This window comes from Prinia subflava, chromosome 1 (assembly GCF_021018805.1).
Source record: "Prinia subflava isolate CZ2003 ecotype Zambia chromosome 1, Cam_Psub_1.2, whole genome shotgun sequence".
Classification (NCBI taxonomy): domain Eukaryota; kingdom Metazoa; phylum Chordata; class Aves; order Passeriformes; family Cisticolidae; genus Prinia; species Prinia subflava.
The window spans coordinates 76769100-76793439 of record NC_086247.1 but is presented as its reverse complement, the minus strand read 5'-3'; the positions used below and the strand labels follow the sequence as shown (position 1 = coordinate 76793439).

The following is a 24340-nucleotide window of genomic DNA, read 5'->3' as shown; positions in this document are numbered from 1 at the left end:
TGCTGATTGGCATGACTTCTGACTCATACTTCACAATTGCTTTTCTCTCCTGGCTGAATTTGTTTGAACTATGGGGAAATAAATTGTCCCTGGAATGGAGGTAGTATAGTGCAAGACAGTCATGGCAACAGAATGACTTCCCACCACCTCATTTGGCTTCAAGGGTTTGCTGCTGCTTCCCAGGCTGTGAGTGCTGCTGTCAGGAGGCAAAGAGAAGATAAAAGGCACGCACTCAAGTTATGTCCCAGCTTGGGCCATTTCTTGTTCTCCAGCTGGTCAAACACAGAGAGTGTCAGCTGGTTGGTTTTTTTACTCTTTGTCATGGTATGCTTTCTTCTCTCACTCTACACAGCTGCTTATTCTTCCTTTCCTAAGATATTTTACAAAATGAAATAAAAATTTCTTCATTTTAAACCTATCTCTTTCTGAGAAAGTTTCTTGCTTAAATCTTTAACTGAAAAGGTTTCCTTATAATGTCATTTGGCTTTTAACTGATAAGTCTTTAAAGATATAATCAGTTGGACAAGGTTCTATTCCCCACCTATGGACTTTTTTTAGTAATTCTTTGTAACCAGTTTCACTTATTATTTGAGAACTGGCTCAAAACAAAAGTCCAAGGAAGCACTGTAATCTTTGAATTCACATCTGGCTGAAATTTGTCTTTGGAAGTTTACTATCAAGATGAGATTTATAGCCATATGTAACAGTTAATTGTTGCAGTTGATAAATAGAGTAATAAATAAAAAATAACATAATGAAAAGATAAGTAAAAGACTTGATTAAAACCAGAAAGAGACAACATAAATCTCAAAACTATTTTAAAAGTTCAAAGTCAAGGTTTGTCCTTAAAACAGAGTGACTAGAGACACCCATACCAGAGCAGTAACAGCCTATGCCAGTGTCTATCCAGTGACAAACTGGTGTTAATGTTAAGAAAATAATGTAGGTAGAGAGACTCTGAAATCTGAGAGATGATGACTTTTAGCTTCAGAAGCCCTCTTAAAAGGTTTGGAGATCATTATTATTTCTAAACTTCTTTAGCATCTTTGAATTTTTTCTCCATTTTAAGACATCTTTGCATTGTTAGGGTCTGTCCAAAAGCAGATTTATATGTTCCATAATGACCTTCTGCCCAAGGGCCGTCATTCATATATATTTCTCTTTATTTCCTGATTGACGCAAATGCTTTTAGTTTTCAGCAAAAAAGGGGGGAATATCTGTCATCACTGACCCACTGCTTCACTAAAAGGCAGAAAGTGAGGAATGAAGCCAGAGAAGCCAGTGGCTTGCTTTGGTCAGAAGAAGAATATGGATGAAGCTGGGAATGTACTTCCATTTGCTGACACTGCCTAATAGAAAAGTGGCACATGTTGCATTTCCCAGTGTTAGCAGGATTCAGTTTTTGTATTTCATTTCCTTCAGATTATCTTCACACAGTATGACTGTTAAGTTTTCTATATTCATGATCATTTTTAATGAAGTTTCTTTCAGATTGGTTTCTGTTGCTGGTTTGCATGTAAACAGTTTTTGGAGAGCTGTTTATCTAGGCATGTCTTGTTATTAAGTCTCTTTATTAACATGTGCCATGCAGCTCTGATGTGCTGATTTAATGTGCAGTGGTTATAAGCATACTAAGTCACGTGGCGTTGTCATGAGTAAATGTCTATAAATAAATATCTCAGATGGATATTTTTAAATTAGTTTTTGAATTAATGCATTCTAAGTGAGCAGAAACCATCAACTGAGTTAAGGTGAAAACTCTCTTTTGAAATCACTCTTTGAAATTCAAAACTTGCACTGTATCTTCTTGTGGTCTAGAAAAAGCATCAGAAAGCATCAATCAGTAGATGTGGAGGGAAGGGTAGGAGCAGAAGGGAATGACTGTGTCTGTTGCCACTATTATCCAGATGAAAGTAATATTTTTTAATCAGATGGAATAAATTCAGAAGTTTAAGTAAAGCATCATTGGCTCTAGAATGTGATCTATTTATCAATATATCTGGTCTTTATTCTCAACATGTTGATAAATGAGTGACTAGTATTTATAAAGGTCTAAATTTTCCAGCATTTTTTAAAAACAGTGAAAATTGTTCTTAATGTCCTCTTACATGACAAAAATGAGTTGCTTCACCAAGAGAGTTCTTGTACAAAACATTTTTAAAGCAGTTGAAAGCAGAATTACCATTCCTAGGTTTTCTACCGTGTGGGAATGTCTTCTGTAACTTATTTTACTGTCACAATGATGAAGGTTGGAGAACAGATAAGTGCAAATAGCTGCTTTAGATATGATGCACAAAACAATTTTAAGGAAAACTCTGGAAAAATGGAGGAGAACTGAACATTTTAATAATGGGAAAACCTAAGAAAGTACCACTCATTTATTAATTGATAAAGAAAAGAATTGTCAATCTGTGAATATTTCAAACTATATGCAAAAGTTAGCACATGAAAGAGAAATGCTACTATGGATAAATTAGAAAAAAAATTGTTATTCCAGCATCCCTGGAAGTAAAAGTGTTAGTGCAATAAGTTACCACAGGATTATTTTGTTTTAATTAATGACAGAAAATACAATGGAAGTTACTCATTCAATGCTAAGTTCTTTAAACAGAGATTTGAGCTTTTGTGGAACACACTTAAAAAACTGATTTAGAAAAATATGTTCATGTTAAAAAAAAGACCATCTTTTACAATATGTTTATGAAAATCAACCATTAGATGATCACAATTCATCAGAAAATCAAACATCAGTTTTTCTACACAAGCTTCATTTTTGGGACAGATATTTTTTTTGTTCTACACTTATATTGCTCAGAGGAAGAGGTGACTTGTGAAATAAGTCTTATACACACAAAATCAGCTGGGTGGTCATATGGCTTTAGGATTTTGTTGTTTGTTTGTTTTTCTCATTGAACCACAATATGAAATTCTGTTTATTTTAAAGCTACTGTTTAAAAATAATACATAGGCCTATTTTTATGGTTCTGTGGTCAGCACAATAATGACTAAGAGAATAGTCACTGTGCCTGATGCTGGTAATAAGCAAACACTGTCCAGAGTATTTAATGTTTGCAGGAATGAGACTCTTGTATTATAAACTGATTTGGATTTGCAGTACATATTCCATAAGAATAGGTCAAGCAAGAATATCTGATTTCTTTTTTTTTCAGGAAATAACTCTTGTTGCTATCAGGAGACTCCTAGAGTCAAAACAAAGCTATACTAGGAGAGAAGTAATTAAATTTTATCATCACATTGTAAAATGCTGGTAATAATGAACTGCACAATAGGTTCTGAATTATCTTATGGGAAACAGCAAGGACAATCCTTGCTCCAGAGAAACATAAAATAAGTAGGAACTGGGGTCTGCTGTCTCTCCAACAACTCCCATAGTCATACAGCAGGGTTTTCACTCTTCATGATGTTCAAAGATTGACAACAGTTAAAAAGAAAGATATTCTATCCTAGCTTTGGCTGCTTTGACTTCCAGTGACTGAATTATGGTTCTTTAGCTGCTGAAAATACTTGAGGCACAATAAGAAAATCTGGATTTCCACAAGGCAAGATAGCATACTGTAAGGCAGATGTAAATACTTCTTGCAGGTGGGAGAGGTTGGTTCAGTAAGGGAGATCTAACCTAAGTCACCAAATCTTATCTGGCTTTTCCTCTGACACTTTTCTGAGTGTCCAATCTTTTGCCCAGATAAAGCAGATTTCTACTCTCCCTGCTAAGTGCTTTCTTTCTTCTACTTTTTTTACATCATCTCTGCATTTAATATATCATTCAATTAATTGTTTGTTTGTTTGCTTTTGGCTTACACAACTGGTATAAATAAGTACATTGTGAGATAAATCAAACTTATTTTTAATTGTTTTGTGCTTGGCAACTCTTTTCATTAGCTAGGAATTACACATGTGGTGATGTAAAAATAAGAGCAATTAGATGGGACAAGTAAATAATTTTTGACCTTTATATGCCTTCCATATATTAAATATATATGGAATTTCACAGAATGAAATCAGGGATGACAAATTATCAGGGAAAGTAGTTATGGTATATAAAATAATAATTTTCCTTTTATTTTCTTTTTTTTTCCTGGAGTTAGTTAAGAAGGCTTGGAAGGGTTCTGTAATTGCTTCATTTGTTAAAAGCCATGATCCCAGCTTTCTGAAAAATGTCTTGTCAATCTCTTCTTTTGTGTTCTTTCCTTCTGCTGCCATTACTCACTTCAAGGCTTTTACTTTCTCTGCTAAGCAAAGGCCTGGAACCCAAGGGAGTAAAGAAGGGAAGTTTAGTTTTGCTTCTAGGGTAGTGTCAGTGACTGCTCTGGGAACCAGATGTTTCTCATACTCTGTAATGGTTATGTTCCAAATGGCTTTTATGTCATCTTGTCATCGACCTCATGTCAGAGAGGCAGGCTTCAAAGCAGGAACCGAGGCTGATCACTCTGGTTTGCAGTGACAGGCAAATAAACTGAACAATAATATCTTAGTATCTGCTTTCTTTTCTGCCTTTCCATTTCATGATTTTTATTCAAAATACATCTATATCTTTCCTTGGACAGGGTTGTATACTGCTGTGCAAAATACCACCTGCTAGCAATTTATAGCTTTGTGACTCACAGTGGAAATATTGTTATGTATCAAAAAAAAATAAAACATTATGAAAGAAATTAAATATGATGTTGCTTTGGGTTTCTCCAAATTATTGATTTTTTAAACTTGTTTTTTAATATGTCTATGATTTTAAAAGCTTGAAAATAATATTCTTATATAGCTTTCTGTTACTTTGGATTATATATACTACAATGAATATATATTTATTATTTCTTCATAGATATTTCATTGATCATAACACAGAAGAAGATAGGTATTTCACCATTGATGCTAGTACTGGGACCATTAAGACTGCCAAGATCTTTGACAGAGAGGAGACACCTTGGTACAACATCACAGTGGCTGCATCTGAGATAGGTAAATAATTTATTTGGCACATAGTATGAAAAATAAAAATTAGAAAGGAAAATAATCACTCTCAGATTTTCAGAAAGACTACCTTAATATGTTATGTTCCTTTTAACACCAGTGGGTTTTAGCTAGTGTGGATAAAGGAGAGTTTTCTGTGTGTGTGTGAATACTCTAACTCCACAGAACGATTAAAGAAATGCCACACGCCTATGTGATTCTACCTGTGTAAATTTGCCACATTTCTCTGCATGGCACAGAATGCTGCCAAGTTACCCAGCAACATTTCTAAGCATTCAATGTCCTAAAATCAACAGCTTGTCCCACTTGTGTTTCACAACTCATATGTCTTAGAAGTTAAGACTATTTAGTACTGTCTGAGAAATGAACCTTTCCTTCTTGTATCTACTATCAACTATTTTAGCAAACTGGATGCTGACTGTATGCCAATGTTAATTTATGCTTCACAGATGCCTAGTAGTTTCTGATTATGTCTCTGGCCTTTTAATAGGCAAATTGCCAAGTAAAGATACAAGAAATACTTACATGTGCATTTGAAAGTCCTCTAACTTTGATGAATTTCCGTTGCCTCGGATAAGTCCTGCAATGATCAAAAACCGTCTGGCTGAGTAGTCAGAGACAAATATTTCTACTTGATGCATTGACAGTTTAAAGAATGTTCAGTTAACCTTTTTATTACAGGGTCTTTATTTTTCCCACAGTAAAATTTTTTAATTTAAAATCTCAACAAGTTAAATGAAGAAAGAAAAGGTCCCACCTTGGATTGATAGATTCAGTCCTCCTAAGCACTACTCAAGATACTATTTTTCAGTGTCTGATTTCGTTCAAAACTGTGAAATGCTTTTATGTATATTCATTTTCCTTTTTTGTTGTTTTCTTTCTTTCTTTTGTTTTTCTTTCTTTTTTTTTTTTTGTAATGATAAAATGCAGGTTTAGACTCTAACAAGTTCCACTGGCTTCACTGAGCCAGGCCTACTATCATCTGTTTCATCTCCAGGTTAAAACTTATTCTGTTCTGCCACTACAGCACTAGCACATGCTACAAAATAGACAGCATGAACGTATTCCATAAAGACAACAAATTGTTTCTTACTATTGTACCTACATTCACAACTAAATTGACATTTTGGGCTAAGTACTTTTCTATAGTAAATAACAGGATCTAGAATTTTATGATTAGCTCTTCGCAAAAGTAAACACTAACACTCCTGTGTGCTTGATAGTGTTGTCATATATAGAATGTGTTATTTCAGTTCAGCATGAAATAAAATATAACATAATCATAAACAGGTGAATACTGTTAATTCAAAAGAAAATTATTTAAAAGCTACATTGGGACACTGAAAAAAGGGGTAGTCATGAGTCCTTTTTTGGAAACCATTGAAATGTAATTATTTTACAGAAAGAAATCTCAGCTGCATAAAACTTAAATATAGCTTTCGCCACATTATTTGTTTCACATAATCAAAAGAGTACTGGTCCATTTATCATGCTCAGAATAGTATGAAAAAGGAGGATTATGTTTATAACTAAAACAGAACGGAATGCATTATAAGAATTATACTTTTTCCCCCCTTTTTTGTTTTGTTTTATTTTGTTTTGTTTTTAGATACTCTGGTTAAAATTCTCTGTTTCAGGTGCAATTTGTTACAGGAAAACAGACATCTGATTTTTTGTCTCTTGCACTGCCTTTGTTACTGTTAAAGCTGGGGTTGGAAAAATAAGTATATCTGTAGTGTCAATTGGAAAAACAATTCATTTATGAAAAAAGCAAGAGACAGTAGTGAAGAAGAGATGGATGACAGACAGACTGACAGGTAGCCTAAATGACAGACAGCCTTTCCTTGTGTCTACGTCCTCAAACATTTTCTTATCTGCAGTAAATTGGAAATTACAACACTGTTGTTCTTCCAAATCCACTGTGAACTTAATAATTGAATTTATAGTGCTATGCTTTCAAGTTCAAGCACAAGGTATTGCAGAACTAAGACTAAAGCTGAAATATCAGTCAAAGGCTATGACCAAAGTGTTATTTAGCTGTGAGGGTAGTATTCCTCAAATTTACCTGACATAATAGAAGGCATTTGCAGTTTCTGACACCATTTCCTTGGCCAAGAACACAGCAGAACATGCAAGGCCCATAAAGATTGTATTCCTTCAACAAGAAGAAATGCTCTGAGGGTATGAAGTGTTGATTGTAGTTAATTTCTTGAAGTGTTTTCCTCTCTTAACTAAGCGCTACATTTCACTGATGGATAGAATTCAGTTTCTACCTATCATCCTTTTGGCCACTGTTTGTAACTGGGCTTATTTTATATAAATGAAATTTAGAATTGACATTATATTTCTACCCCCAACTGTATGATATCGTCATGCTTCAACCTTATTCTTTCTGAACCTTTCATAAGACATTTACTTTCACTTTTCATCTCTCCATGTGATATATGCTGTCTGCATTGGTCAAATGTCCTCTCTGAAATCTGAGGAAGTCCTACCACTTTTCTCTGTGGGAGTAATGCTGATGCAAAAATTAGCAGGTTTTTTTCTGTTTGTGCTGTTACTTCTTAAAGCACACCATTACTGTAAGAGTGTATGGGCAATCCTTTTCTTTCTTTAATATGTGTTGTTCTTAAACAGCAGCATACAGGGAGGAAGAGTGGAATTTTCAGGTCCAGAAGCATCTACTTTGATTGTTTCAGTACTGAAACAGTCTTTGTGATATTACAGAATAAGATGATAAAGTAGTAATATAGTTTGTGTTGAACGATCTAGAGGCTAAATCTGGGGCAGGGGGAAGGAGTAGTAGTATTAATAGTAGTAGTAATACTTTAAAATACAGATTCACGTAGAATTATTGCCATTTAATTGACTTAGAATTCTTTGAAAAAAATTTAAAATGTCTATTTGAAAGAGGGAGAATATACAATTTGATTAGCTCTAGTCAAGGTTTTTGAACAAGTCTTTTACAGGAGTAATGAGAATAGGAAAGTACAAAGCAAATGCACAATGTTTTGTAACAGATGAAAGACTGATTTAGAGGAAAGAAATACAGTCATAGTAATACTGAGAATACATAGTAATACTGAGAATACAGTCTGTCCCTTTGGAAGTGGAAAATCTTAAGGCTGAACTATTTTAAGGACTAGGGTAGGATCCGTCAATTAGAATTCATTATAATGATAGCACTCAATGATAGGAAGTCATTCAAATTCCAAAATTACCTCCCTAGCTGATAAGAATTAAGGAAGATTGAGAGAGATTCATGTAAGAGCAAGACACATAGAAGAATGGGCTAGATAAATGAAGGATGAAGTGGATTTAAAATTGTCTGGAATGGCATGTTCAAAGGGTTATTAACCAGTAGCCCAAATTGCTGGAGTCCAGTCACTAGGAAGTACTGCCAGTGGCTTCTGCAGGATACAATGCTCTCATCTCTTCATTAATGATGTGGTATGTGGATCAGAGTGCTGTCTCATCCACTCTCACCCTCTTTGCAAATGACACGAAACTGCAGTAATGGCTGATATATCAGCCTGTCATGTTGACAACAAGAAGGATCTCAGCAGGCTAGAGAAATGGGTGAAGAGGAAATGAAGAGAGATTTAAGAACAGGAAAATAAATCCTGAAGAAAGATTTAATAACGGCAAATGCCAAGTCCAGTATTTGGAGAGGAATAATCCTATGTACCAGTTCATGTGCAGGGCCAGCTGGCAGGTGAACAGCTTTTGAAAGAAGGATGTGGTGCAGATCCTGGTGGTTGAAAACTGGACATCAGCCAGTGATATGCCCTTGTGGCAGAGGAGGCCAATGCCATTCTGCACTGGATGAGAAAACCTGCTGTCAGCAGGCTGAGAGAGGTGACCCTTCCTCTCTATACAACCCTGGTGAGGCCACACAAAGAATGCTCCCAGATCTGGGCTCCTGAGTACAGAATGGACATAATGGACTAAGTCCAATGAAGGGACATGAAATCATTAAGACCAGAGTATTTCTCATATGAGGAGGGGCTGAAAAAGCTGAGATTGTTCAGCTTGGAGATGTGAAGGCTCTGAAATAGCTTATCAGTGTGCTTAAGGAACTGTTAGGAAGAGTGTAAGAGGTGACTAAAGATGATCAACATGAGGAAAGACTTGTCTGCATAGTATCCAGTAAAATGGCAGGAGGCAGTGTGAAGCTGAAGTACAGAAAATTCCATTTAACCCAAATAAGAAAAATGTTTTTGTTTTGAGATTGTTCAAAAGTTGTAACTGGTCACATTAAGAGGTTGTGGATTCTCTGTCTTGGAGACATTCAGAACCCAACAGAACATGGCCCAGAGCAACGTACACTGTAGATCCAGATTTGAGCAGAGGAGTTGAAATTGCAGATCCATGGAGGCACCTTCAGAATCAATGATTTTGTGATTTTTTTGACACTGGGAACTATATTTTTAATGTAGAGGAGAAATAAAAGAAGAAAACAGAGCAAACCAGCTTTTTGATATGTTTTTCAGGTGATGTTAACATCAAATTATTATTGGAGTTCAAAAAATACTGGACATTTAGATGGATAATAACTGTGCTTCTAATTAAAAATGTGATTTTTAAAAGCAAGATAGGTGCTTATATTTTTAATATTTTAAAAGCGCCTTCTACGGGGAAGTTTTTGCATATTTCTCTTATGTAGCTGGTTGTCATATCAGTGTACAGAATGGATTTCTGGGTTTATTAGATGATCAACAGTTTGGGGATGGAGTTGTGGTGCTCCTGAGTGTCTCCAAAATGCTCTGCAGTGATTGAAAATGGAAAACCATTTTCCAGTATTTGCTTAAAGGACCAACTTGAATACAGTGGGTGCAAAAATGTATGTTTGAAGGGTCAATAAAGAGTTCTTAATTTGTAAAGCTGTGGAGAATCTGTATAGAACAGGACAACTGAAATAATGGGGTTTCATGCCAGCTTCTGTCAGATCCCCCAGACTTAATGAAATCCTATCAAGAGACAGCAAAAATGATCACGTGAAAGGATACTGTATATACAGAGCTTTGAAACTGTAATGGATTAGAAATCAAAATACTGAAGAGACATAATTATGCAGTTGATTCTACAGAAAAAAAAAAAAAAAACACCCAGAAATCTCCAAGGAGTTTAAAAAAATCAAATATTGAAAAAAAACCTCAACAAAAAATATATATTTGTCTTTGTTTATACATCTTCTGTATTTACTTTGCCATGCATATTCCTTATACGAACTTCAGGGAAAAAAATACTAAAATGTTGAGGTAGACAGTGCTTCACTGACAAACTATGCAATACCCTATGTGCCATGGAAAGGATACCAGGAAAAAGTCAATGCAAAAAAATACTCAAAGAAATAATTTTTAGACACATTTTAATGGAGAGCCAACAAACGCTCCTCAGAATTTAAATAGGTGAAAAGTCGGGATAACTCACAAGAATAAAAGTTTGGAACAGTTATTTTATGAGACATGAGTAAAAAACATTGAAGTGCCTTTTCTAGTTACAACCTAAGAACTTTTTAATAAGTATTGGTAACAACAATAACAGAAAGATAGTTACATAATTCAGAGGAAAACAGGATTCACAGAGACAACTAATAATATGTAGCAGTGAAATACAAAACCTCTTGAGATGCTGAATAATGAAAGTCCTATAATTACATCAAATAAACAGATAAAGTGTATTGTTATGGTGAGGTGTGGTTATATCTGTTCTTTAGAATCACAGGCATATTCCTACCCATATTACCATCATTAAACAGTAAGTTATGAGAAGAATTTGACAGTTCCTTTTCACATTTTATGTTTGCAGAAAAGAAGTTACTAAGATTTGGGTAGGGTATCAAAATGTATTACTCCTGATAGCACCACATGAGGCTGTCTTACGGAGAAGGATAACTGAAGTTAGAAAGGAGATATAAAGTATACATGGTATTTATGTTAATGCTGTTAAGCTGATTTATTTTACAAAAAGTGAAATCAAAAGACAAAAATACACACTTATTTTCTGTTTATTTTGAAATACATGAAGGAAACATATGCATTGCCTGAAGGAAATAAGTCTTTGGAGGAATAGCTTCCTGGCATGCAACACTGAAAGAAAAGAGCAAAGATTTGTGTCAATTTATTTTCTCATTTTAAATTTTTCCACATAACCAAGAATAACTCTAACAGCTTGAGTCAAATAATTAGTTCTTAGAAAATGTTTCCTTTACAATATCTTTAAGGAAGTAATCTAAATCAGAAAAAGTGCTGTTACAGTTTTATAAACTCCTAAGCATTTGCATCTGGGGAACAGCAGGATGATTGTTTAATACCAGTGAGTTTGTTGCTAGATTTTGCCTCAGTTTTTTTTTTTAAAGAATTTTTTTCTTACAATAAATATAAAATATCCTCATAGTGATTTTTATTCTCTGGTTTTTTTTCCAAACTAATATTTTTGTAGCAATAGAGAATAGACTTAAACAATGAAATTCACTACTATTTAAATTTTAATATCATTAGAGGGAAATATTGTCTTTTGTATTTTTTATATATTTATGATTATAGATATGTTACAGAAACAGAAATAAAATTATAAACCCTACCTTCACCAAGGGAAAAAAATCACATTCATTCTTTATCTTTGACCTCATTTGCATTCTGCCTGCTAGCTCAGTTTCAGAAAGACTTTTGGTATTGGCAACATTTATTTTTCCAAGAAACAGAATCTGCCACAAAAGTGTTTCCCTAAATCTGGAAGAGATTAAAGTAGATTATAGAAACAAAATTACAGGGTCTGAGTTTTGAGACTGTATTGGTCATGGTGTAGTGACAAGGACCTGGATATCTGCTGCCTTTTTACTGGTGAGAGCTGGGCACAGTACTGGTACCCTGTCCAAACTCACCAAGGATACACAGTTAACTTTCAGCCTTGGCAAGCTGCCTACTAATGCATCACAACGATATGTTTATAGCATCATTTAATTATTAAGGTTGGAAAAGACTTCTAGGATCATTGAATGCAACCATTTAGCCAGGAGAAGAGAAAAGGAGGCTCAGGAAATATGTTATTGCTCTCTACCACTGCCTGAGAGGAGGTTGCAGCAAGGTTGGAGTTTGTCTCTTCTATGATTTAACAAGTGAGAGGACTAGAGGAAATGGTTTAAAGTTGTACCGGGGAGATTTCATCTTGATATTAGGAAAAATTTCTTCACTGGCAGGGTGGTCAGGCATTGGAACAAGCTGTCCAGAGAAGTGGTGGAATAACAATTCCTGGAAGTCTTCAAAAATCGTATGGATGTAGCAGCATCTGCTGTTCTTTTAAATGTGCTTATCAATGCAGTATGGAAATACTACAAAAAAAAGCTATTCAAACAATCCAACAGTTGTTGAAAGGCAGTTAGTTCTCCATCCTGTTCAAGAAATGATGCTTTTAATTCCTATTTCAGTGCTTATTCCGTTTATATTGGTTTAGTCATTGGCTTCTAGGCACGTTGGATTTTCTTCTCCCATTTCTTAATGGGAAAAGCTATTATGAAGATATTCCTACACTATCATCTGAGAATGGGGTAGGGTATGGCTCTTCTTAGCTACCAAGGTGGGGCCCCAGAGAAGGGATAGAATTTGGAATCATGTAGCATTTATTTCCTCCTTTGAAGCTTTGTGGCAGAAATCTCAAAAAGGGCAATTCTGGCCACAGAACCAGTATATTTAGTGGTGCCCTGTTCTAATCATTTGCAGTCAACACCAACATCATATGTGAGAATTTTGCTTGTATTAAGGCAAGAGAGGGTTTCCAGCTTGAAAGCTTTGCATGTTTTTGGTCTGCTGCAGTGCTATGGTTATTACTATTGCTTCTATAGTTGCTGGTGCTATCACTACTACTGTGAGACAAGAAAAGCGAGCAGTGCCTTCAGCTTTGTGCTCATCAGTATAAAGTTAAATTTTGCTACAAGAAAAAAAAAAAAAACATTTGCTATCCATCTTCAGGTAACATTATTTAGAAGTATTCACTTCCTTTAAGAAGAAGACTGGGACATTACACTTATTCTTAGATTCTGCATAATTTTCTTCTTGCCAGAAAATTTAATTTATCACATGTATATCATCCTGAATTAAACCCAGTATTTTGTGAATATTGCCACTCTCATTTGCATGTTGGACATTCTTTCATCACTTTAGCTGTGTTTCACTAGTGTATTTTTATCCTTCCTGGATCTATGTTTATTCTTTTAATGTGTTAAAACAAATCTTTATTAGAGAAATGATGAGTCCTTTTTACTTTTCTTTAAAAAGTAATGATATAGAGACCTAGTATTGGTTTTCCTAAGTATTGGTTTGTATTGTAAGGTCTTGAAAAGATGTCAAAATGGGCTTATATAGTAAACAGTTATGAACCAGTCTACAGTTAGCTAACTTAAAAAAACCAAAAAAACCCAAAAACCACAAAACAAATAAACAAACAAGGCAAAAAGCAAATAAACCCACAAAAGATTGCTGATGTCAGGACTTCGATTCTGAAAGTCATTCAGGTAGAATTTTTTTCATAAAGTCTATGGGAATTTTGTTAGTGTGAAAAGTAAGTCTCAGACATCAGTAACAGTATTAAAATTCTGTCTTCTTATATAGGGGCTTTAAATTTTGCCCACAGAAACTAATAGAAGATTCAAGGCTTCACACTGGCTTCTGTATATTGGGGTCTTCTGTATATTCAGTGGACTTGCCAATGGAGGATCTGATCATGAAACTGATTTGCTTTACAGATGTGTAGTATTCTGGAAGAAAAACTATTTATTCTGGGAAAGGTCTGAAGCATAAGAAAGTAAGTCGCTAGCATAGGAGAATCAGAGCAATATTTCTACTTCAGTTGCACCTTAAAACAGAGAGCATTCACTTCAAAAAATAGACTCTTGAGGCATAATGCTAATAGGACACAGAATATTTTGTAATCTGCAGGCCTGAAATGTATGTCAGCATCGATTATCTTAAAACTGGAAATCTGCCAAACTGCTGCAAGAAATTTGTCTAATTAAGAAAAATGTGCTATCAAAAGTGCCAGTTATTAGACTGGGTTTGGAGATTGCAGGTGAATTGTATTCTTGAAAAAGATTGAAGTATATGGTGATTCTCAAAATCAAAACTTAAAAAGAAAAAGGTAAAAACCTTGTCTTTCCTTCAATTCCTTCTCATTCTCTTTCCCCATTATAAACTGCTCTGTCGCCTTGCATGCAAATTTATGTTGTATGCACACTGTTCAAGACTGTTTTGGTAAGCAGTGTTAATACTGTACCATTAGCATTTTGTAGTGAGTGCTGTCAGTATGGAAATTTGCCTGCAAATGTCAGTGATCCCATGAGGTACCTGCTTCCAGAGTGTTACTAATATTACCTTGTGCATAAAGAGCTCTTTCGAACTGATGAGGTATTTATACTGCGAAACAGCTGCAAAAGAAATAAAAGTAAACTTTCTGAATCTCCATAAAATCTCTCTGTAAAACTACTGCAAATCCAACAGACTGAGTAAGATTGCTCTGGGCAGTAGTGACAGCCATACAAGGGACACTCAAGGTGGGGCAAAGAGGTCTGCAGCATTGTACTCAAACAGAATTATTTAACTCTTTTTGTCATGCACTGGACTAAAAACTAAAAACTTTGATTTTTTGTAATGACTGATTACACTGATAGAGGATATTACCTAAATGAGTTGCAAACCACATTTAAGTGAGCAGTAAGAAAAGTTAAATCTATACTGCCTGTGCTTCTCTGCACAATCTTTGGACCTATCCCCAGGAAAGGAACAAACATCTTTTTGCATTAATACTCAAACTGCAAATCTTCTGGAGAGAAGATTGCTTCCTTCAGAAAAAACAGCAAAGATAGATAAATGGCTCCTTCTGCCACATACTTAGTGGACAGCCAAGTGTCATTCTTCTCTCACTTATATATCCCTAGGCTTTTCAAAACTTTTCAAAGTTTTCTACTAAAGGTGTTTTTAGATGGCAATAGAAAGCCTCACTCTTGCATAAATACACCAGTTTAATCTCTTAGTTCACCTCTTACAAAGATATTCATAGAGTCAAGGTAAAGATGAAAAAAAAACACTCAAGGAAAATTTTAGCAAGATAATGGATATTTCAAGACTATAAATGTCTTCTGAGCATGTTCTTCTAAATTCTAATGGTAATTATAATTCAGAATGCCATTCCTCTGTTAGTTAAATCTTCTGTTGACTTTTTTATCTCCTTTATATTAACATTTTGTGGGAATGATTGACTAAGTTTCAAAAGTGAATTAAAGTCATTCTGTGAACATACATATGTTAGATAAAAAGAGAATGTGAAAAATCTGAGGGAACTTCTAAGACCTAGATGCTTTGGCTAGTATCCCATGTGAAAACAGAAAAGGGGAGATCTCTCAATTTGTCAAATAAACTTCAACATTCTCAAATACTCTTTCATTGTGAGCCTACATCACTGGTGGTTTTAAAGCCAAGTATGTGTCTAGTCAATGCTTCCCAGAATTTTGAGCAGAGATCATTAAAGGTGTGACAAATATAAGGCATTTTACAAATGACCCTTTTTAACAGAAACATGGTAAGGATTAATTATGATCAAAATAACCATGGTGAATGAAATTCCACCATGAATGAAGCTTGGACTACTAGTGTTTCTCTCTCTCTCTCCTCTTTTTTTTTTTTTTTTTTTTTTTATTTTTTTTTTTTTTATTTTTTTTTTTTTTTATTTTTATTTTTTTATTTTTTTTTATTATTTTTATTTTTTTATTTTCTTATTCTCTTGAACACACCCAGAGACATGAACTTTTAAAATGTCAATCCATAATACCCCGTTCTCCCATTTTATTCCATTTGAATACTGACTTTACTGTCTTCTACTGATAATCTCATTTAGTTGGTGAATGTAAGATGAAGTTTGTCATCTAACTGATTGATACTTGTATGGACTCCAGTAGGCATGTATTTGATAATTATAAGAAGTTTAAATACATAATTCTTTCAAAAAGTAATATTACATTAGTACTTACGGGTAAGATCAAGGGTGTTACAGACTGAAAGAATTATTTTTGGTTTGTTTTCCATTTTATCATGGAAAGTGTATTCTTACTGATAGGATTATATATATTGGGGTTTTTTTTGAGAGTGTAATATTTCTGAGGATGAGCTCTCATGAAAGTACAGATCGTAGCCTAAGGCATTGATACTTAAATATTGTTTTCTTTGTTCAAAAGCCAGACTCACTTCTGCTAAACTTTGTTTCTTTTCTTCTGCTAAAGCCACACTCACTAACTACTGTGTGAAATACCATAGTAACTTGTGAGAAACCAAGACTCAAGCCTGAGAAAAGATTATATATACCTAAGCGTTTTATTATTATATTTGAATTTTATTTTCTAAACTCTTTAGGAACTGTGAAAAAGAAAAATGCTTTAATAATTTTTGCATTAGATTTAATTCAATACTGTTATGACAGTTTAACATTCATGAACAAGAAATTGATCATTTCTTAGCATACGGTGTGACAGTATATGTTGAGCAGCTTCCTCCCAGTTCATTTCCAGAGTAGCTTGATTTAAGTGACTTAAGACTCATGCCATACTTCCTACTCTTATTAATTGCTATTTTTTCAAAAGGGTTAATGAAGTACAACAAACATATTTTAGTATGTTGTTACCTAAATTTCTGTAGCTGCATCTAGTTTTCATCTAGTTATTGTGTTAATAAACCACTTTTAAATTGAGGATGGCATGCAATATTGAGTATTTCAAAAGGCTTAATATCATCCTGTGTTTTGCAGACAATCCTGGGCTAGTGAGCCATGTTCCAGTTGGTGTTAAAATCCTGGACGTCAATGACAATCCTCCTGAGCTTGCCAGAGATTATGATGTAGTCGTCTGTGAAAATACAAAGCCTGGTCAGGTAACTCTCATAGCTATATCTTCCAGAGATAAAGAACAATTACTTTGTTAATGTCACATATGTCAGAAGTTTGGAACATGCCATAATTCTTTCTGGTTTCATTTTAGCATTTTGCATTTGATTGAAATTTTAATTTTATTAGGCAAAATGGAGAAAATGTTGGCATCTTTTCAATATCTCTTTCTTGTTGCTGCAAAAGATATACTCAAGCAATATTCTGTGAAGACAGGTAAAACTTTAATCCTGTCAGATAAGGGATAAAATTTGACAAGTCACTATCCTGAACAAAGTGAATGAAGCAGATTTAACATCTCTCATCTGTGTGCCAGACAGTAGCAATGTTTCAAATGCAGCTCACTGAAATGGCTGGTAAGCATGGCTCACATCCTCACTCTTTCTTTGTTAGTTGCCCTTGTCTGTGGAGTGTCATTACACAAAAGATCTTGAATGGGTTTTTCACAACTGTGAGCATGGGGAGGGCCAGAACTGTGACTGAATAGCTGAATCATGTTTCAGCCACTGCTCCTCTGAATAATGCATGTCATTGCAGCCCAGGGTTTGACAATTTTGCCAAATTCTTTTGCTTTTCTGTATAGACTGAGTTTTACCCACAACACTGTTCTTGTTTTGCAATATCACACAGGTTGTATTATGAGCTCATATCTTTCCTAAGGAATATATTACTAACAACAATGTTATTTTCATCAGATCTTTTAAAAGAGGGTACACAAATGCATAGTGACATATTTCTGTTTGTAACCTGAGACTAGAAAAATGCCATATGTCATCTGACTGTAGCCTGATCAAAGTTATCTTCGCTCCACCAGTAGCCAAAAACTGGCACCTAAAGCACAGCATAGGAACAGGGCAAGTGTGTGATACTTACCACAAAGACTCCCCTGGTATTAGATCATTTGCAGGTAATTTCCTGATCTAAATGTGGTTTGTGTATTTTATAATAATCCTTTAATAACCATCTCATATGAACCTGTCTAACTTTTCCTACAACAAACATAAATTTTTGGTATCTGCTACCTCAAGACATTTTGTAGTTTAATTGCATGTGTCAATAAGACCCAAAACTTTTTTTTAATCTTTCCATCCTGTCTTCAATCAATATTTACCAGTTCTCTTGGGAGAGAAAGAGGGAGTGCAGTTGATCTCTATTTACTCTCGCTGTGACATGCATAAATCTCTAGCACGGTGTTCCTTAGCAGTCTTTTGTCCAGACTGAGTCAGTCCTACTTAACTGGGGCAATCGGTGAAAAAGCCCTTCCAGGCTTTTGATCATTCATCTTTTCCTCCTTTAAACTTTCTCCAATCCCTCTCTACTCACCTTGAGATAGAATCAAGATTCAAGATGCAAGTATGCAATGGTTTATAATTCTTAAAATAGTTCATGCTTCATAGTATATGATAATCTCTGCTTTGATCTTTAGTACTTTCATAGCAATTTCTAAGAATTACTTTGCTTTTTAACCACTAGTAAGCATGGAATGCAAAAAACTATGCCTGCCATGACACCAATGTCATTAAAGGTAATAGATCAGAGATCATCATCATGTGTGTAAAGTTAAGACTTTATGGCTATGTATAATAAATTTAATTTATCTTTGTATTGCCTGTCTACTGAATATTGGAAGCCCTTCCTCTTTGAACAATTCAATATCATAAGTAGATTTGATGGGCTGATAATCATACTCTTTACAAGACATTTATTACTACACTGATCAACAAGTGGCCCAGCATACTCAGGAAATCACTGTGGCTTTCTGTCCTTGTGTAACATAAAATTTACAGAACAGATCCTATTTCCTGTCTTTAGAGCAATTGTGTATGCAAGGACCTTCCCTCTTATCTAATGGCTGTAAAGTGTTCTTCAATGGTCTTGTTGAGATGCTAGAAAATCCAAGCAAGTCTGTTTGTCAACTGAATATCTCTAACTAAATGCTTATTAAAGTAAAAATTATGTTCTGAAAACCTCAAATAATGGCAAATATAGGAGAATTAGAACCTGTAAAAAACTAATGTAAGAAAAAACTCTTTTAAACATTAATTGCAACTGATTTCAACTTTTTCTGTTATTTTTAACATTATATAATTTAACAATAAATGTTAAATTCTTATAACCAGTAATAAGATGAAGTATGCAGTGTGAGGCTGTATCAGAAATGTTCTTTGATGGGGCTGTTTTTGCTGGTAAGTAGCTATTATTTTGTAGTGAATTTTTAATTCTCTAATAGTAGTTTTGCAAATGATAATTTATAGGCAAGGTCTTTAAGGGATACAATAGCATTTGCTCACTGTTTGGGTCAGCCTTGTACTTTTCCCTGAGCTACTGCTGCACGTGTGAATGACTCCTGACCTCAGCAACACTGCAGTTTAACACCTAGGATTAGTGCCACCATGAGGGACTCTACAAGCTGTAGTTTAATAGCAAAGGCTGGACCAGCTTGATGCTGTGTTCTTCAACTAAAAAAACTCCTTTACATATGTGTTATGAACCATTTTTTATTTCCATTTCACAACAAGATTTCAGAAAAATTGTAACACTAAGCAAAAGCCAAAAAAACACATAAAAGTACATGTCTTTTGCTCAGATATTACCATCTAGTCTAATGAAAGAGAAAAGTTAATTGTGTTCAACAAATATTAGGGAGGGGCAAATAAACTGATTGCAGAAGAAGACAAGTGTTACATATGCTAGAAAAGGTTCCCAGTTGGGTGGTTCACTGAAAAGACAGTATAACTTTGAGTTATCTAACATCCTCTAAGAATGTTTCATAGGATTTATGCCTAAATTACAAATTCTGTACTGCTGGGGATGTCTGCTTCACTTGGGCTTCCATTTGTACTGTCCTGTAAGATTCATTATTTCTTTCCTTAGCACATCTATTTTTGAAATTTTTGTGTGAGATTAACCAGTAGACAGTCACTTAAGACTTTTTGTGTTTGGTTGTTAATTATCAGAAGACCCTTCCACGGAGTGAAATCATACAATTTCAGACCCTGTTTCCTGCTTTTTTTCCTTTCACTGCTCTATTTTTTGGGAAAAAAAAAAAAAAAAAAAAAAAAAAAAAGGCTTCAATTGTTTAATGCTTAAGCCTTAAGTTTAAATGACCAAACCTAAGGCATGTCAAAAAGAAAATGCTTTTGAAGTGACAATCATTTCCATACTGACGCGTTAACTTTAGTCACTTAGTAATCATATAATTGAGAAGATAGACTTCTCTAGTGTTCTAAGTGTCTAGAACAGATTCCAAGCGAAGTTGGTTGATATTATATATTAAAGTAGATGAAGTAGCCATGATTTGATCTTGGATGACATTCAGACCTGGAGAATACTGACTTCTCAACACATACTGATTTTGTGAATTACTGTGAAATTTAGCCAATGTAGGAAAATGACATTTTGCCGTCTTCCAAAAAGGAAATCGATGTTAGCTGGCAAGGAATGCCTTTGTTATGTGTTTTTCATGTATATATTTGCTTGTTTATTGATTCAATTCTGAAATAATTCTGAGTAGAATTTAACACCTGCTCTCTGTCCTCTTCAATTAGTTCTCCTCAGTTCTTGAAATTCTCTTTTCTCATCATGTCTTGCCTTTAAAAAATATCATGACTCTTCAGTTTCATCCTATCAGTGTTGTCAGCTGGACTTTACTGGAGCTGAGATTATGTATCTACACATTTATTTTAATCAGGCTTGGCAAGGTACATGCTAATGTTTGCTAATAGACTATTAAGTACTTGGCCAATTAATTAGAAAAGAGTTAATAGTGCATTTGGATGTCACGATGACACATACTTTTGTTTCTCATTGAAGAATGAATGTCTTAAAAATGTTTTCTGAAAATGTGTGAACTTTCTGTTTAAAATCAGGTCTCTAAAAATGTTTTGACCTATCCTACTAAACATACAATATTTATTTTCTATGTGAAAATCATAAATTTGATACCATGTGGTGCTATATTTTTTACATACAAATATGTATGTAAAATGAATTCAGGGAATACTTGAATTTACATGTGTGAGATCAGGGAACATAGAGACTATATTTTGTGTTATAAATTTAGTCTTAAAACGAAATACTTTTTGCACTAGTCATGTGTCACCGAGGCCTTGATCAAAGGTATTTTTGTTGCAGAATGTCATGCTCTTGAAGTAGCATTCTGTAAAATGTCACTGAATGTTTTATGTAGCACAGGGAAACAGGATGAAAATTTATCCACCACGCTGTCAAATAAAAGCCGAAGCTGCATGGCAAGTTGACTTATATTTCACTGAGAAACAACAATGAAAATTTAGAAAAAGAATTTAATAAAATAATATATTTTTCTTATGGTCGTACCTGAAGTTTTTACAGATGTGTATGGTATCTAATAGCATTTTTAGTATTTAAACAATAACAGAAATTGATAGTTTTGAATATATTCTTCCGTTGCCCTTTTTTTTTGTCCTGCTGTGCCAAATACCGTTTCAACATTATGAACTAAATATATATAACTAAGAAAATCCTATATTTCTGGTTTGACATGGTAGTTTCACTAACAGTTGTGCCACCTTGCAGAATTCAGTAGTGAAAAATTCTTTTGCCAAAATTTTTGACCAATATTGCCATGACTTTGGTAAAAGTCTTATGCATGAATATAAATATTTCAGCTTTTTTTCAGATTCATCTTACTCTGCTCCACTTCAGCAAAAAGCATTATGACAAACTAATAAAATATAATTGGCAACCATCATAAGTACTGTTAATTGTCTCAGATGTATATAGTCAATGTAATGTACTTTACTGCCTATAGTAAATGGAATAAGCATTATACCCTATTGAGTTGTCATGGTTTAACCCCAGCTGGAAACTCATCCCCACACAGCCACTCACTCACTCCCCCATCAGTGGGATGGGGAAGAGAATCAGGAAAGTAAAAGTGAGAGAGCTTGTGGGTTGAGACAGTGTAATAGGTATAGCCAAAGCTGCATGTGCAAGCAAACAATAGCAGGGATATCACCACTTCCCATGGGCAGCCAGGTGTTCAGACATCTCCGGGAGAGCAGAGCAACATCACATGTATCAACGCTGACTCTGGAAGACAAACACCATCACTCCAGATATCCCCTCCTTCCTTCTTCTTCCCCCAGCTTTATAAGTGAGCATGACATCATACGGAATGGAAAATCCTTTTGATCAATTGGGGTCAACTGTCCTGGCTGTGACCCCTCCCCAACTTTTCCTACACCCATACCCCCTCACAGGTGGGGCCGTACAAATACCAGAAAAGACCTTGACACTGTTCAAGCCCTGCTTGGCAATGACAGATACATCTCTGTGTTACCAACACTTTCCCCAGCACAAATCAAAATCACAGCCTCATGCCAGCTACTGTGAAGAAAATTGGCTCTACCCCAGCCCAAATCAGAACACGGTTTAAAAATATATATTTGTTTTGCTTCTCTTATGTGAATGGAGGTAGAGAACTCTGTGGTATATTTCAGTTTTAAAACAGACTGAGCCACTGGAGTCTGTATGGTTTATGTTTCAGGTTCAGTCCGGACAGACTGTAGCTGAACACCGAACAGAAAAATTCTTATGAAAAGAGCACTTTCCCTCCCCCTTTTATGTTTCCCTCAGGATATCTATCAGCTCTGTGCAGCAGTCTGTGTGGGCTTTGCTGCCTATATCACAGGAACAACTTTTATTGGATTCCACTTTAGCACTTGAGTTTCAAGACCCAGCACGAAAATGAAAGCAGAGGTAGAAATACTGTTTGGTCCCACATTCCAAGCGCTTAGATCAATTTTAGTTGAAAGTAAATTTAAAAAAACACCAGGGCTTTCGAAGGCAAAGGTCCTACCTTTCAGAAATATCTCTCTCAGGCATGGTTCTGGCTACATCCAGTTCTGTTGCTTTTTGGGCTAACTAAACTAAAGACAGGAGTGGCTCCTGTTCTTCCTGTTCTGTTCTCTGGCAACTTAAAACTGATTCTTAAGAGGATTTTTTCAGCAGAAATATAGTTAACAGAAATGTTTGAATTAATTGTTTTTGTTATCAATACTGAAGTACATTTAATTATTAGTACAGCAAGCAGATGACTCTTCACATAGACCATCCCTGTTCAGCCAGTCTTTTGGCTCCATAAAAACAGATATTAAGCTAAAACTGTAATTCAGGAAGTCAGCAGAATACAATGCAGATGGTGGTAATTGCTACACCATGTCCTGACTCTATCAAAACATCAGAAAATTTAGACTCTTTAGATGCTTTTACCTGGCTCTGAAGTGTGGTTCCTAAAGTATTTCCTGCTAGAGAAATCAAGTTCATGACCGAGTCATTTTATCTGTTGAATTCAGCAGCGGTCAAGTAGAAAATTAAAATAAGGTAAACTTTAGCATCCTGCTGAGGTCAAGTACTATATGGCTCAAGTTCAAGTTTCAACATATTCACTGTTAATTTTTATTTCAGGTAATTCAGACTATCACTGCTACTGACAAAGATAACTCTGCAAATGGTGCAAGATTCCATTTTTCTCTTGATGAAGGGCTTTCTTTGAATCCCAACTTTACTCTAAGGAACAATGAAGGTAAATAAAATACCTAAATCTCAAAGAAATGGGCTTCTATTTTGTCTGGGATGTCTCAATTGAACAGAACAATTTCCATGCATTTCCTGACAGAAACAGAAAACTGTAATATGCCATCACTGAGCTGTTGGATATCAAGGACATGTGCACAATATATTGCAAACTATGAATAGGATATTGCATTTTGGATTTATATTCCACTTTATTTCAGCATTTATACATCCTACTTTCAGGAATGTTTTTGAAAAGTGGATTAATGAAAAATATGTAAATTTGGCCTACTTTTAGGTGACTAGCACTGATTTGGTGTAGTACTGTCAAGTTTATTGCCAATTATTGCTTAAAGGATAAAAAAAACCCTAAGAGGCATAAAAATTGGAATTCATGCTTACTTTTACAGATAGGAAGGACATCAAAAGCAGGTCCTTCTTTGGTTCCTGCATGACAGTCTATTGCTTCTTGCCATTCCTAAGAAAGTACCTAAACATTACAATCAGAAATTTAATACAGATAGACCCAGAAGGAAAACAGCCCTCAGAGTCTCTCAAACAAGTGTTTCTGAACATTTCTTGGGTGAAAAATCTGTCTAACCTTTCCAAAACCCAAACCTAAATCAGCCTTGCTCTTGATCAAATGTTACATTGTGGTCTACACTTTGCAACCTGATGAAAATAAGAATAAACTTTAAATGTTTGTCTAAATTTTCCTCTTGAGATTTTGTGTATGTGTGTATTGTGGGGGTTTCTTTCTATTGTGGGGCCTGTGTGGAAGTGTGTGGGATTTGTTTTAATTTACAGTTATATATTTGTAGTACGGCTGTGGAATACATTTTGAGTTCTTACACATCGCTAGTCCTCTGTA

At 34.8% G+C, this 24340-nt stretch overlaps 1 protein-coding gene across 1 annotated transcript in view; it reads left to right on the top strand.

Annotated features, from left to right (window-relative positions):
• Positions 1-24340, top strand: part of CDH18 (cadherin 18) — a 162444-nt gene that overhangs the window by 122064 nt on the left and 16040 nt on the right. Inside the window, exons 7-9 of the mRNA XM_063400407.1 lie at positions 4838-4974; positions 16777-16898; positions 23362-23479. Of these exons, the coding sequence (XP_063256477.1) occupies positions 4838-4974; positions 16777-16898; positions 23362-23479 (377 nt within the window). The remainder of the gene's footprint in view (positions 1-4837; positions 4975-16776; positions 16899-23361; positions 23480-24340) is intronic.